The following is a 14378-nucleotide window of genomic DNA, read 5'->3' on the forward strand; positions in this document are numbered from 1 at the left end:
GCCACATCTCCGACCAGCTCCTGCCCCCACCATCACCCCCTGCCACCATTACCTCCTGCCAGCTCTTGCCACCATCACCTCTTACACCCACCACCTCCTGCCAGCTCTTGCCACCATAACCTCCTTCCCCCACCACCTGCACCCACCACCCCCACCTCCTGCCGGGCTCGGGAAAGCTTGTATCCCCTCAGCAGGGTGGCGCATGCGCAGTTACGTAATGGCACCACCCATCGCCATTTTTGAATAGCCGATTGAGTCAGGAGGACTCAGGAGGGACACTTTGGCAGTGACACTCGTTGGCTCGTGCAGTGCACTCGCCATAGGCAGAGGACGGAGCCATGACAGCCCAGCGGCCATCTTTTTACGGCCACCCGATTACATAGCACACCCCCTTCATTCACAGAAGTGTCCTCACTACCCTTTCAAATAATCAGCCCCCCACAGTACAGTCCACTGCTCCCTTCATCTGACCCCCCCCCCCACACACACATACAGCACTTCCCCTTTCACATCATCCACCCACCCTCACATCACAAATACCCCCCCCCAAGCAGTAGTGTGCTCTGCTGCCTTCACATCACCTGCCCCCACATGGCTCCACATCATCCATCCACAGTACTGCCCCTCTTCACATCACCGGCCCCCTGCACATCACCCTCCCCCCACATCACTACCCCTTTCATATCAACCCACACACACACACAGCAATGCCCCCTTCACATCACTCCCCCCCCCCACAGCACTGCCCCCTCACTTCACAAATCCTCCCCCCACAGTAGTGTGATCTGCCCTCTTTGCATCACCTGCATCCCCTTTTACATCACAAATCCCCCACTAGTGTGCTCTGCCCTCTTTAGTCCCCTACAGCACTGCCCTCTCTCAAATCACAGCCCTGCCTTATTCCCCCCCCCACCCACAACACTGCCTATCTTAACAGCCCCCCCCCCACAGCACTACCCCCCCCTTTACCCCCCACGGTAGTGTGCTTTGCCCACTGGATATTCAGCCACCCTCCCCCCTCCATCACTGCCTCCTCTCACATCACCCCCTGCCACCATTACCTCCTGCCAGCTCTTGCCACCATCACCTCTTACACCCACCACCTCCTGCCAGCTCTTGCCACCATAACCTCCTTCCCCCACCACCTGCACCCACCACCCCCACCTCCTGCCGGGCTCGGGAAAGCTTGTATCCCCTCAGCAGGGTGGCGCATGCGCAGTTACGTAATGGCACCACCCATCGCCATTTTTGAATAGCCGATTGAGTCAGGAGGACTCAGGAGGGACACTTTGGCAGTGACACTCGTTGGCTCGTGCAGTGCACTCGCCATAGGCAGAGGACGGAGCCATGACAGCCCAGCGGCCATCTTTTTACGGCCACCCGATTACATAGCACACCCCCTTCATTCACAGAAGTGTCCTCACTACCCTTTCAAATAATCAGCCCCCCACAGTACAGTCCACTGCTCCCTTCATCTGACCCCCCCCCCCCACACACACATACAGCACTTCCCCTTTCACATCATCCACCCACCCTCACATCACAAATACCCCCCCCCCAAGCAGTAGTGTGCTCTGCTGCCTTCACATCACCTGCCCCCACATGGCTCCACATCATCCATCCACAGTACTGCCCCTCTTCACATCACCGGCCCCCTGCACATCACCCTCCCCCCACATCACTACCCCTTTCATATCAACCCACACACACACACAGCAATGCCCCCTTCACATCACTCCCCCCCCCCCCACAGCACTGCCCCCTCACTTCACAAATCCTCCCCCCACAGTAGTGTGATCTGCCCTCTTTGCATCACCTGCATCCCCTTTTACATCACAAATCCCCCACTAGTGTGCTCTGCCCTCTTTAGTCCCCTACAGCACTGCCCTCTCTCAAATCACAGCCCTGCCTTATTCCCCCCCCCCCCCACAACACTGCCTATCTTAACAGCCCCCCCCCACAGCACTACCCCCCCCCTTTACCCCCCACGGTAGTGTGCTTTGCCCACTGGATATTCAGCCACCCTCCCCCCTCCATCACTGCCTCCTCTCACATCACCCCCCTTCCTGTAGTGTCCTCTGCCCCTCAGTTTCCTACCTAAAGTTGAGTGGAGGGCAGAAGGCAGGATGGCAATATGCCGGGTGCGGGATGCACAGCTCCTCATCGGGGGGGGGGGGCAGGTAATAAGCCGAGTGCTGGTAATAAGCTGACTTCGAAAGGCACAACTCTGCATTGCATGGGAGCGAGAGCTGCCGGCTGTTAACGTTTCATCCGCCCTACATCCTAGCCACCAATCACTTGCTGGTTAAAATGCACTGCAATGTTAACAGCCGGTGTCTTAACGTTCTTGTTCCACCATCTTAGAAGTTCCACAACCGACTGCGCAGACTCAGGGCATGCGCAGTAACAGGCTACAGGCAGGCTACGGAAATAGCTGAACGCAACAGCTGTTCGTCAGCTGTTAAGAGAAACACAGCTCGGCAGATCACCGGCGGAATGGCCAGCTGCTGAGAGGCGTGCACACGTCGCTTTTATTTACTTTTTTTTTTAGTTTGCATTCATTTATTTTATACATTATGTTGTGTCCGCGACATGCGGGATCCCGGAGCACCGGAGAGGAGGGGCTGTGTGCTGCTCTATGGGGCTGACGGAGCAGGAGGAGCTCACTGACTGACAATAGAGCGGCTGCCATTGCTCTCACACACGGCCTGCGTCACCCGGCCATCCAGGGCACCAGTCAGCGAGCACCCGGGCGGGGGAGGCCCCATAGCTGCCTCAGGGAGGGAGGAGGAGGAGGGGGAAAAGATGAGACTGTGACCTGAGTTCTTGTTCCACCATCTGAGAAGTTCCACAACCGACTGCGCAGACTTCCGGGCATGCGCAGTAGCAGGCGACGGAAATAGCCGAACGCAACAGCTGATCGTCAGCTGTTAAGAGGAACAAATACCACAGCTGGAACCAGCTCGGCAGATCACCGGAAGCTCTTGCTCCTATCCAATGCAGAGCTGTGCCTCCCGAAGTCAGCTTATTACCAGCACTCAGCTTATTACCTCCCCCCAAAAAAGAGCTGTGCCTCCCAAAGTCAGCTTATTACCAGCACTCAGCTTATTACCTGCCCCCCCAATGCAGAGTTCTGCCTCCCACACCCAGCATTTTGCCATCCTGCCTCCCAACATGCAAAAAATGACAGTGGCCAAGGCCAGGGAACAGAAGCAGCTCCTAAATGACGTGACCCGGGTCCAGACGGGACAGTGGCTCCGTCCAGATCCGGACCGCGGTCCGTCATTTCGTGATGCCTGCAATAAAATAATAAATACACATTTTGGCAATACTGGTGCATATATTAATATGTGCAGACAAACAATTCTCCTTTAAGATGTCAGCAGCAGTAGTGCAATAAGTAGTAGACATGTGCAAACTGAAATATTTTGTTTCGTAATTTCGTTTTCATCAGAAAAATAAATTTATTTAGTTACTGACGAAAATCTTTTTGATTTATTTCGTTTTTCGTTGGGAATAGCTTTCGTCCGAAAATCCAGATATACATGGTTTCAGTGTCGAATGGTCAAAAAATATTCGACGGAACATCGAAATTTTACGTTGAATCGTACGGTCGAATATTTCGCCTACAAGAATTCTAACGTTGTATGACTAGTAATAATAAAAATAAATAATTATATTATTATTATTTATTATATTACTAGTCAACCAGCTTTAGACATTTTCTATAGCCTATGGGTTGAGCATTAAAAATGTACGAGTGCAGTATATCTTCTCCGTCGAATCTTTTCTCGGCGATTTTCGATGCTTTGTCGAATCTTTTCTCTATAATGTCAGATCTTTTCTTTTCTCTATAATGTCGAAAAGTACAGTATGTGTGTGTGTGTAGTAGAATATTTTTATATTCTAAACAAAAATGAAAAAAAACATTTTTTTATTACGGATCTCTAGGTTTTCGTTTTGTGCGCTTTCGTTATCGTTTGTTAAAACGATAACGAAAATACCTGAATTTCGGACGAAAATGCATTCGGACGAAAACGAATGCACATGTCTAATAAGTAGTAAGCCTTGCTAGTCTAGCCACAGCAGACATCTGTTCTGCTTACTGCTCTTTCACAATTTGATAAGATGATTTTGCCATGATTACATAAATCGAACGGCACTGCACTGTACCTTGTGCCAGAGAGTAGAAGCACCAATTCACCCCAGGAATGCTGGAATCAAAGCAGCAGTTCTTACTGGCACATAGTGAGGCACTGATCCCAGGATATCCACAGTTCCTCCTCAGATAGGGAGATCCGCCACACACATCTAAAGGCAAACAAAATACACAAACATGGTAATAGCTGGGCCACCAATAGTTTTAACACCGAAAAGATTTGTTATATAATGTCTGTGTTCTTATGTGTCCAGCCTAGCCATGTACTGTAGATTATGATTTATCAGGTTAGAAAAATTATTATAAGTTGATGTTTAACCACTTCACCACCCGGACCATTTGGGTGGTCAAAGACCAGGCCACTTTTTGCGATTCGGCACTGCATCACTTTAACTGACAATTGCGAGATCGTGTGACGTGGCTCCCAAACAAAATTGGCGTCCTTTTTTTCCCACAAACAGAGCTTTCTTTTGGTGGTATTTGATCACCTCTGCGGTTTTTATTTTTTGCGCTATAAACAAAAATAGACCGAACATTTTGAAAAAAAATCAATATTTTGAATTTTTTGCTATAATAAATATCCCAAAAAAATCTATAATTTTTTTTATATTTCATCAGTTTAGGCCAATACATAATCGATAAAAATCGAAATAAGCGTTTATTGATTGGTTTGCGCAAAAGTTATAATGTTTGCAAAATAGGGGATAGTTTTATGGCATTTTTATTAATTATTTTTATTTTTACTAGTAATGGTGGCGATCAGTGCATTTTTTCGCGACTGCGACATTATGGCGGACACATCGGACACTTTTGACACATTTTTGGGACTATTGTCATTCTCACAGCGATCAGTGCTATAAAAATGCACTATGTTTACTATGAAAATGGCACTGGCAGTGAAGGGGTAAACCACTAGGTGGCGCTGTAGGGCTTAAGTGTTCCCATGCATAGTGTTTCTTACTGTAGGGGGGATGGGGTCTGTGTCACATGACACTGATCTTCGCTCCGAGTACACAGAGTCAAGATCAGTGTCATTGTCACCCCCGCGGCGATCGAGTCCACGGGACCCACGGTCCGACTCACGAGGAAGGCGGCAGGGTCGCGAGCAGGCTTTTTTTTTTTTTTTAAAGTGTATTTTGTGCGTGTACTCGAGAGAGGAGCTGGACTGCAGGAGTTGGGAGTAGGCAGGCCTCCCCCAGAGGCAATCTGCCATCTTTCTCCATGCCTCGGGTGGCAATGGCGGGTGCGTGAGGGGGTCCTCCCACACAGCCCGCCCTACCTGCTCCGCTTTGGAGCACAACGGGGTAGAGGGACTCCCTATAAGGGAGTGAGAGGATCTAGCCCGCTCAACCAGCCCCGTTAGTCCTTCGCCTCTCTTTTTAGAGATCGTGTGGTCAAAGTGTGTGCATGTTAACCCAATTTCGAGTGCGTGTAAGTGTGGTGGTTTTTGTGGGAGGAGGGTGGGCATACTAAGCGCAGGCTTACCTCGCATAGCACACCCACCGGGAGCCGGGCTGAGACCACCAAACTCAATTCACATGTAGCCGAGACCGGGATCCGAACCCCTAGCTGCAGAGGTGAATGGCTTGTCAGCGCAGTGCCAATCGCGTTGAGCCACCGCAGCTCCCGCCAGCAGGCATTTAAAGGGCCACGTACGGGTATGTGATTTTGCCTGTCCGTGCAATTCTGCCGACGTATAGCTACATGGGCCGGTCCTCAAGTGGTTAATATTGCACCTTACCTTGGCCTTTTGGATTGAAGCACCATTTAACCCCACGAACAGATGAGTTAAAGCAGCATCCACTAGAATAGCACTGCTTTTCAGTAATTCCTGGATATCCACAGTCTGTTCTGTTGGCTGGACTCACCGCGCACTGAGCCTTATCTGTAGAAAAGTGGAAGTAAAAACAGATTATTAGACTATTGAGAAGGGAGAAATGGGACAGACGGGTAGAAGTGCAGAGATAAATATGGGCTATCCACGGTCTATCCTTTCAGCTGGACTTACAGAATATTGAACCTTATCATTAGATGGTACAGCCTCGCAGGACTCCTTTATCGGGGATGTGACATCAGATGCCTGATGAAGGGGTCCTGCGAGGCTCCAAAACGTTGCTGTTTGCTGTATCAATGTGATCGCTGAATAGCGCTTTCGACCCATTTTTTGGAGACCCATGGGCCCAGATTCAGAAAGATCAGCGTATCTCATTACGCCGCCGTAAATTAGGGCGCAAGTTCCGTATTCAGAAAGAACTTGCGCCCTAAGTTACGGCGGCGCAACGTATGTGGTCCGGCGTAAGCCCGCGTAATTCAAATGGGGATGATGTGGGCGTGTTTTATTTAAATTTAGTGTGACCCCACGTATTTGAAGTTTTTTTACGAACGGCGCATGCGCCCTTCGTGAAAGAATCCCAGTGCGCATGCTCGAAATTCCACCGCAAATTGACGCGGGAATGACGTCCATACTTAACATTGCGTACGCCTCCTAGACCCAGGGGTAACTTTACGCCGGAAAAAGCCTAACGTAAACGGCGTAAAAAATTGCGCTGGGCAGACGTACGTTTCTGAATCGGCGTAACTACCTAATTTGCAAATCCCTTCGCGGAAATATACGGAAGCGCCACCTAGCGGCCAGCGTAAATATGCAGCCTAAGATACGACGGTGTAAGACACTTACGCCGGTCGGATCTTAGGGAAATCTATGCGTAACTGATTCTATGAATCAGTCGCATGGATACGATCCCGCAACTCAGAGTTACGACGGCGTATCCGGAGATATGCCGTCGTAACTCCGTTGTGAATCCGGGCCATGGTGTTCTAGTGACATTCTTCATTCTAAGGCCCCGTACACACGTCTGAGGAACTCGACGTGCCAAACACATCGAGTTCCTCGTCGAGTTCTGTGTTGAAGCCGTCGAGGATCTCGGCGAGCCAACTTTCCTCATTGAACAACGAGGAAATAGAGAACATGTTCTCTATTTGGCTCGACGAGGAACTCGTCGGCTTCCTCGGCCGAAAGTGTACACACGGCCGGGTTTCTCGGCAGAATTCAGCTCCGACCGAGTTTCTGGCTGAATTCTGCCGAAAAACTTGGTCGTGTGTACGGGGCCTAACCCCATTCCTGACTGCTGTTGACTGCTGACTTTGGCAACACAGAGGGTCTACCAAAGCCCATGACAGCTTGATAGCCCATACCTATCTCCGAACTTCTTCTCATTTGTGCAATGCACCCCCCTTACCAATAGCCTGTTTCGGAGCCGCGTAGGAACCCTTTATCAGACATGTGACATCATGGGTCCTGTGAGGCTCCGAAACGTTGTGGTTTGCTGTAACGAGGTGATAACTGAATAATGCATTGGACCCATTTTTTTGGAGACCATGGGGGTTGATTTACTAAAGGCAAATAGACTGTGTGCTTTGTGTAAGTACAGTTGCTCCAGAGCTTAGTAAATGAGCTCTGCTGACTTCTATCATCCAATCATGTGCAAGCAAAAATTCATATTTTTTTCCTTGCATGTGATTGGGTACTTTTTGCAAAGTGAAGATTTACCTTGTTTACTAAGCTCTGGAGCAACTGCACTTGCAAAGTACACATTCTATTTGCCTTTAGTAAATCAACCCCACGGTGTGCTGGTAACATTCCTCATTCTGATTGCCCACGGTTCCAGCTGGTGGTTGCTTCAGAACCCACTTAGACATACAGCCGCTTTCACAGGAACGTGTGCATTGCGAAGAGTGCGTTGGAATCTTAGGAATGAGGTTTGGTAAAATACTCAAACAGGCAGGCAGTCAGCATGTAGGCAGGTGCAGTCTATACTCCCCACTGCAGGTGGTGTGCAACTGAAGCGTCAATGCAGAAGGGGAAGGAAGTGGTGAGGAACTTGGTTCCCTGTTACTTCCTGTGGTCACAGGGAGATATCTGTCCAATGTGACTCTAGTGGCCATCTTCGGTAAGGCAGAGTCCATTTAAGAATCTGGCTCCCAGGTTTGGTGTACTTCATGCGAGTGGCTAGCATAGGGACAGGATCCCCGTCTGTCAGGGAGGTAGTGAAAGGTTCCAATGGGGTAGGGACAGTGCAGGGACTACATCTACCACTCTTCAGGAGCCTTGCCCTTTGGGTGTGGGCCAGTCCGGCCGCATTCAACTCCTCATTGCTGATGCTGTGGGCATCTTCAGGTCCTTAGACTTCTGTCATTGTCTTGAGTGGCTCCAGCTGGGCGTGTCTACCCGCCAGGCCTGAAAAAGCTGTGTTTGCACCTTTTCTACAAAAAAAAACGTTGTTGCCTGACTTGGACTTGGTGTGTTTACTGTCCACCACACCATGCTGTACCTTGCTCACAAGCAGCACAATGATCGGTGAGCCTTGCTGGTCTATTGGTAGCAGATAGGGGAGGGCTGGCAGAGGGGGCAGGGTGGAAATGTCCCCCCAGGCTGGTGACACTATGCACAGCCATCGTATGCCGTTTTTGCAGAGCAGGAATATGCCTGCTGGAGCTCTGCTAACACAGGTCACGGCCGCTGCTCACCTCCCACTGTGCAGCCGTGCCTGTGTCAGCTCTGAGGTAGATGGCTGCAGAGCTGAGCTATGTCTCGTCTCACACATAGCTCAACCTCAGCGCACACCAGCGCTGACATCCCCTTCTCTCTCTGCACAGACACGAGGAGAGATAGAGCTCATCTGCTCCTCCTCCTTCTGAGTCTGCCCTGCCCACACTCCCCGGGCATGTGTGGGCACTGGACAGGAAGTTTGAACCCAAAAAAGCATCAGACAGCCTGCCTGCGCCTCAGCCTCCATCCTGGTAAGCTCACCCTCTCTAGTCTCTCCTGCCTCCCAGTGTATAAAAAGGGGTGCTCTGTGGACTTTGTTAAAGGAAAGGGGGGCTCTGATGTAAGCGGGGCCTCTGTGCGGACTATGATCATTAAAAATTTTAGACTGTTTTCCTCGATCCATCACTTTTCCACGCTCTATGGGCCACTTGACTGGACTTGCCCCCCAGGCCTAAGGCTGCCAGCCCTCCCCTGGTAGCAGATGTACAGTACATGGTGGTCAAACCTGCTCGGCTTACAGTTAGCGAGCTAACTGTAAGACAACTTTGTCATGATCATGTACAGCAAGTGGCATTGCACGTACCTTCTGCTTGAGAGTAGAAGCACCAGTTCACACCAGGGATGCTGGAATTAAAGCAGCAGTTCCTGCTGGCGCATTGAGCGGCGGTAATCCCAGGATACCCACAGTTCCTCCTCTGATTGGGCGAGCCACCACACTCCTGGGCTTTTTCTAAGGGAAAACAAAATAAACATAGATGGTAATAGCTGGGCAGCCAACTGCAAAGATCCGTTATCAGGTATAAGTGTTCTCACGGTTCTAGACATGTACAGTATGTTAGGATTTCTAATTTTAGAGAAATTATTGCATGTTTTTGTTTAATATTGCATCTTACTTTGGCCATTGGGATAGAAGCACCATTTAACCCTGGGAAGACTTGAGTTGAAGCAGCATCCCCTAGAATAGCATTCCTTGTCAGAAATTCCTGGATATCCACAGTTTGTTCTGTCGGCTGGACTCACCGAGCACTGAGCCCTATCTGTAGCAGACAAAGTGGAAGTAAGAACATATTTTACTATTAGGAAGGGAGGAATGGGACAGAAGGGTAGAAGTGCACAGATACAGTAGGTATGGGTTATCAGTTATCAAGCTATCTATCATAGACTCTCTGTGTTGCCAAAGTCAACAGCCAGCAACAGTCAGGAATGGTGTTAAAGAAAGTCCTTCAACAGGCCGCGTACACACGACCGAGAAACTCGACAGGCGAAACACATTGTTTTCCCCGTCGAGTTCCTTGTTTGGCTGTCAAAAAACTCGTCGAGCCAAATTTTCCCATAGCCCGACGAGGAAATAGAGAACATGCTCTCTTTTTGGCTCGACGAGTTTCCCGACCGGTTTCTTGGCAGAATACATCTCCCATCGAGTTTCTTGCTGGATTCTGCCGAGAAAACCGGTCGTGTGTACGCGGCCATAGGCAGAGCAACAGCAAACAACTAAACGCAGTGCCAAATCAATAGGAAAACATTAGTTGTGCAGCTTTAGCTGCCAAAAGCAGTCAAGCTGCAGCAGATATACATGATGTGCAAACTTGCTCTGCTCACTATTTCTTACTATTTCTTTGTAAAGTGTTAGCGGCCTGCTAGGACACCCTTGCCTTGCACATCAAGCAGTTTAGTGTAACAGAACGAGATGTAGTTAACACTTTTTGTTCGTGCTTGAGCAACACACAAGGCTGCTTGAGCAACACACAAGGCTTAGGCCTCGTACACACGACCGTGTTTCTCGGCAAAAACCAGCAAGAAACTGGGAGATATTTTTTTCCCGAGGAAACCGGTCGTGTGTACATTTTCGCAGAGGAAACTGCCGAGAAACTCCACGAGCCAAAAAGAGAGCAAGTTCTCTATTTCCTCGACGGGAATGGAGAAACTTGCCTTGTCGAGATCCTCGACAGCCTAACAAGGAACTCGACGAGGAAAACGATGTGTTTCGCCCATCGAGTTCCTCGGTCGTGTGTACAAGGCTTACTGTCATTTGCTTCCTTGAAGCCCACCAGGATTCCCAAGGTTGCCAAGAGGAACCCTCCACACATTGACTCTCTAAGACACAATGGGAAAAACCCAGCCTGGCCTGACGACATTTAGCCTGTTCTAGCTGTGGAGTCAAGTCCCAACAAGGCCATACCCAATAGTAGTCCTCCATTGGTACAAAATACCACACTTGGCAGGAAGTTTACTTAACATTAGAATAATAATGTTATAATTGACTGTGATGGACCCCCGTACTCAAGATGAGTGTGTCCGCCGTATCACTCCTCTGTCTGGTACCACACAATCCAAGACCCCTTAGCTTTTCCATTCACTAGTCGTAGCTCAGTGTAGGGTAAAACATCAGACCGTTTATTAGAACCAGAATATAAGTCTTATATACAGTTAAAGAGGAGGAGATTCCTACCTCCTGCTCATATTACTCTAACAATACACAGAAACATAAATTAACATGAGCTAATTAACTAATCCCTTAAAGCAGCCGATGTGACTCCCTAACTACAGTACACATTATCATACTTATCAACACAGAACTCCTTCATACAATTGCAGGGTTGATTAGCACAAGCAACAATGGATGAAAGACTCTATGAATCAGTCACTATTTATAATATGACATATACATGGTTCCCAGAGTCTGTGTGTCTTGGGGGGACATGGACCTGAATCCAAAGTAACACCACCTCAAGGGTCCCCAGGCATACAGCTCCGTCCCCCCAGGTGCCAGGGCCCATAATCGCAAGGTAAGAAGCTAGCATTCAGTCCCCTTCAAAAGCCTCTGTCCCAGGTGAGTCTGTCACATTGACCATACAGGATTATGGTGGCACCCTACCTGAACAAGAGTACAGGAGGTCTTACATCAGAGTGATGAGACTCACATCCTGGCAGTGGGTAGAATATGGTCCTTGGGAGAATTGCATTCTGTCTTACCTCGCCTGGGGGGAGAAGTCCATATGTTTCCCCTGGAGGGGGGAGCTCATGTTAAAATGACTCCTGGCTGCATTGTTCCTCATGGATGGGTCTTAAATAACAAGAACTGTTCACTCCCTAAACAGGCTGAAGGTTGCAGACACTAACGCTAGCATGCCCCATGCTTCCCACCAATCCTTTTTAAATAACCACCTAGGAACGCTAATGATAGCCAGGGCAAGGTTTCCAAGCAAACTAAAGCAGGATACCACCTTAAAGGACTTCTATCCCAGTCACTGCCTAAATTACACTTCCCACCACTCATTTTGTGGTGTCTAGAGGACCTACAACAGGGATCCCTCTAAGTACATCACATTCACAACCTGCACTCCTTTATATCAGCACTGTACTTTACCCAGTGCCTGAGAGTAGAAGCACCAATTCACGCCAGGGATGCTGGAATCAAAACAGCAGTCTCTCCTGGCGCATTCGGAAGCACTGATTCCTGGGTAGCCACAGTTCCTTCTTTTGTATGGAGACCCGCCACACTCCTGTTTTGTCCCTGTGAAAATAAAAATTAAAGTATAGTACATACATATATGGCTACATTGCTATGTTGTAAATATTGGTTGTTTGATATGGCTTTTAGTGGGTGACAAAAAGCTTTAGGCTGGTTTTCTAGCTGTTTCTTGTATGTTAAAACATGGTGTACTGCTTTCCATTACCATTCACTTTAAATGGCACTTAAACGCGCCATGCAATCACACCCCAATGCAGGTACGTTGCAATGCATCACAATGAAAAGAACCATTAATTTTTTTGGTGCATGTCATATTTTGTGTGTTGTGGTGTGTTGGCAGGCCAGACGGTAATTCATCCATAACCCACTGGTGAGCTTGTAGGCAGATGCAGTCTATTTTCCCCAGAGCAGGTGGCGCTCAGTCAAGGGTTTGCTGGGTCATTGGGGAAGCTATCCTATTGGATGCTACCGAACCCCATGTGACCCAAGCAGCCGTCTTGGGTCATGCAGAGCCGATTTAGGGCCCTGGCTCCCCAGTTTTGGACACTTTGGTGAGTAGACAGAATAGGGACAGGTACCCCTTCTGTGAGGGACACTAGCAGTGCTAGGAAAAGGTTCTTGACAAGGAGGATAAGCGTAGGACCTAATCTCTTTGGGCAGATTCTCGATTGGGACCAGATAGCCAGGCCGCATTTGGTCCCCTCTCAATAGATGCTGTCATTCTGTCTGGAATCTACTCCTGTCACACTACAGAACTTTGAGCAAGCCCGGCTAAGTGGCTGTCCTGCCGGGCTTGTTGTGAACTGTTGTTGGATTCTTTCAATACAAGTTCCGTTGCACCTGCCTCTGTGAATTATTGCCTCTGCACCACACTGCACCCCAACTACAAGCTGGGAATGTGGCCTAAATATTTAAATTGAAAGCATCAATCTACATCTACATACATTACATGGGAGCAGTTCAGAAGTGACACTATAATTAGGGGCGTGGCCAGCAGGGAATCTGTATGGAAGCTCACTGCTAGAGCTCCATGTTCTAATACCTTCCTGAAGCGGCTAGCAGCGACGAAAAGCGCGCCCGAGGACACAGTATCGATCCGGAGAGGACAGAGAACATCTCCAGCATTATGGAGAAACGTAATTCCCGCATGAAACCCCGCAAATTGGGGTTGTTTATCAGTCCGGCTGAATCCCCTCAGGAAAAAGATGGCGCCTCCTCCCTCACACACACAGACCAGCTGCCAGGCAACTCTGTGAGGAGAAAGACACAGGCTCTGATGCTGCAGCAGCCTGAGAAGGAACAACAAAATGAAGCCTTTGAATCAGACTTCATCAGCCCTGTAAAACAAAGGAGAAAAGTGTCATCTGGAGATAAAGTAAGTGACATTGAAATAGACTGTGATGCTGATGCTGATATTAACCCCTATGAGGTAAAATTGGACTCCTTTCCCACCTCTGGCAAAGCAATGCTTGACACTGATATGAAGGAAATGCTAAAATCATTGCATGGAGCGATCCAACATGACATGAGAGCATTTATGCAAAAATCTAAAGCGGAAATAGGAGATTTGGGTGAAAGAGTGGACTATATTGAAAACAAAATGACTGACTTCACTGACGCCCATAATGAATTAGTTGATGACCATTTTGCTCTTGAGGAAGAAGTCAGACAACTGAAGCTTAAAGTCTCAGACCTCGAGGATAGGTCTAGGCGAAACAATATTAAATTCCGCGGCATCCCTGAAAACGTAAAAAATAATGACCTAAGAATCTTTTTGCAAAAAATGTTCGTGGACCTTATCCCCTCATTGCAAAAACAAGATCTAGTGATCGACAGAGCTCACAGACTTCCTAAGCCCTCGCACATCGCAGCGAAACTTCCGAGAGATGTGATCGCCAAGATCCATTTTTTCCAGACAAAAGACATGCTAATGCATTTTGCAAGACACCATGCACCACTACCAGACCCCTACGCGGGAATTATCCTATACTCCGATCTTTCCCAAGCTACTATCTTGGCGCGGAAAAACCTGAATCCGATCACCAAAATACTTTGAAACCACAAATTAATTTATAGATGGGGTTTTCCAACCAAACTATCTGTGGAAAAAGATAACATGTCTCATACAATACACACACTGGAAGATGGCTTCAAGATTCTGAAAAAATGGAATCTACTCCCAAATGATGAAAGTACCC

The 14378-nt window shown here is 48.5% G+C and overlaps 1 protein-coding gene across 1 annotated transcript in view; it reads right to left on the reverse strand.

Annotated features, from left to right (window-relative positions):
- The window catches only part of LOC120928374 (putative gastrointestinal growth factor xP4), a 14146-nt gene extending 1893 nt beyond the window's left edge, over positions 1-12253 (reverse strand). The window contains exons 1-5 of the mRNA XM_040339472.1: positions 12076-12253; positions 9602-9745; positions 9292-9438; positions 5901-6044; positions 4174-4311 (exon numbers count right to left, since the gene is read on the reverse strand). Of these exons, the coding sequence (XP_040195406.1) occupies positions 4174-4311; positions 5901-6044; positions 9292-9438; positions 9602-9745; positions 12076-12253 (751 nt within the window). The remainder of the gene's footprint in view (positions 1-4173; positions 4312-5900; positions 6045-9291; positions 9439-9601; positions 9746-12075) is intronic.
- Between the last annotated feature and the right edge of the window lie 2125 nt (positions 12254-14378).

This window comes from Rana temporaria, chromosome 2 (assembly GCF_905171775.1).
Source record: "Rana temporaria chromosome 2, aRanTem1.1, whole genome shotgun sequence".
Taxonomy (NCBI): Eukaryota; Metazoa; Chordata; class Amphibia; order Anura; family Ranidae; genus Rana; species Rana temporaria.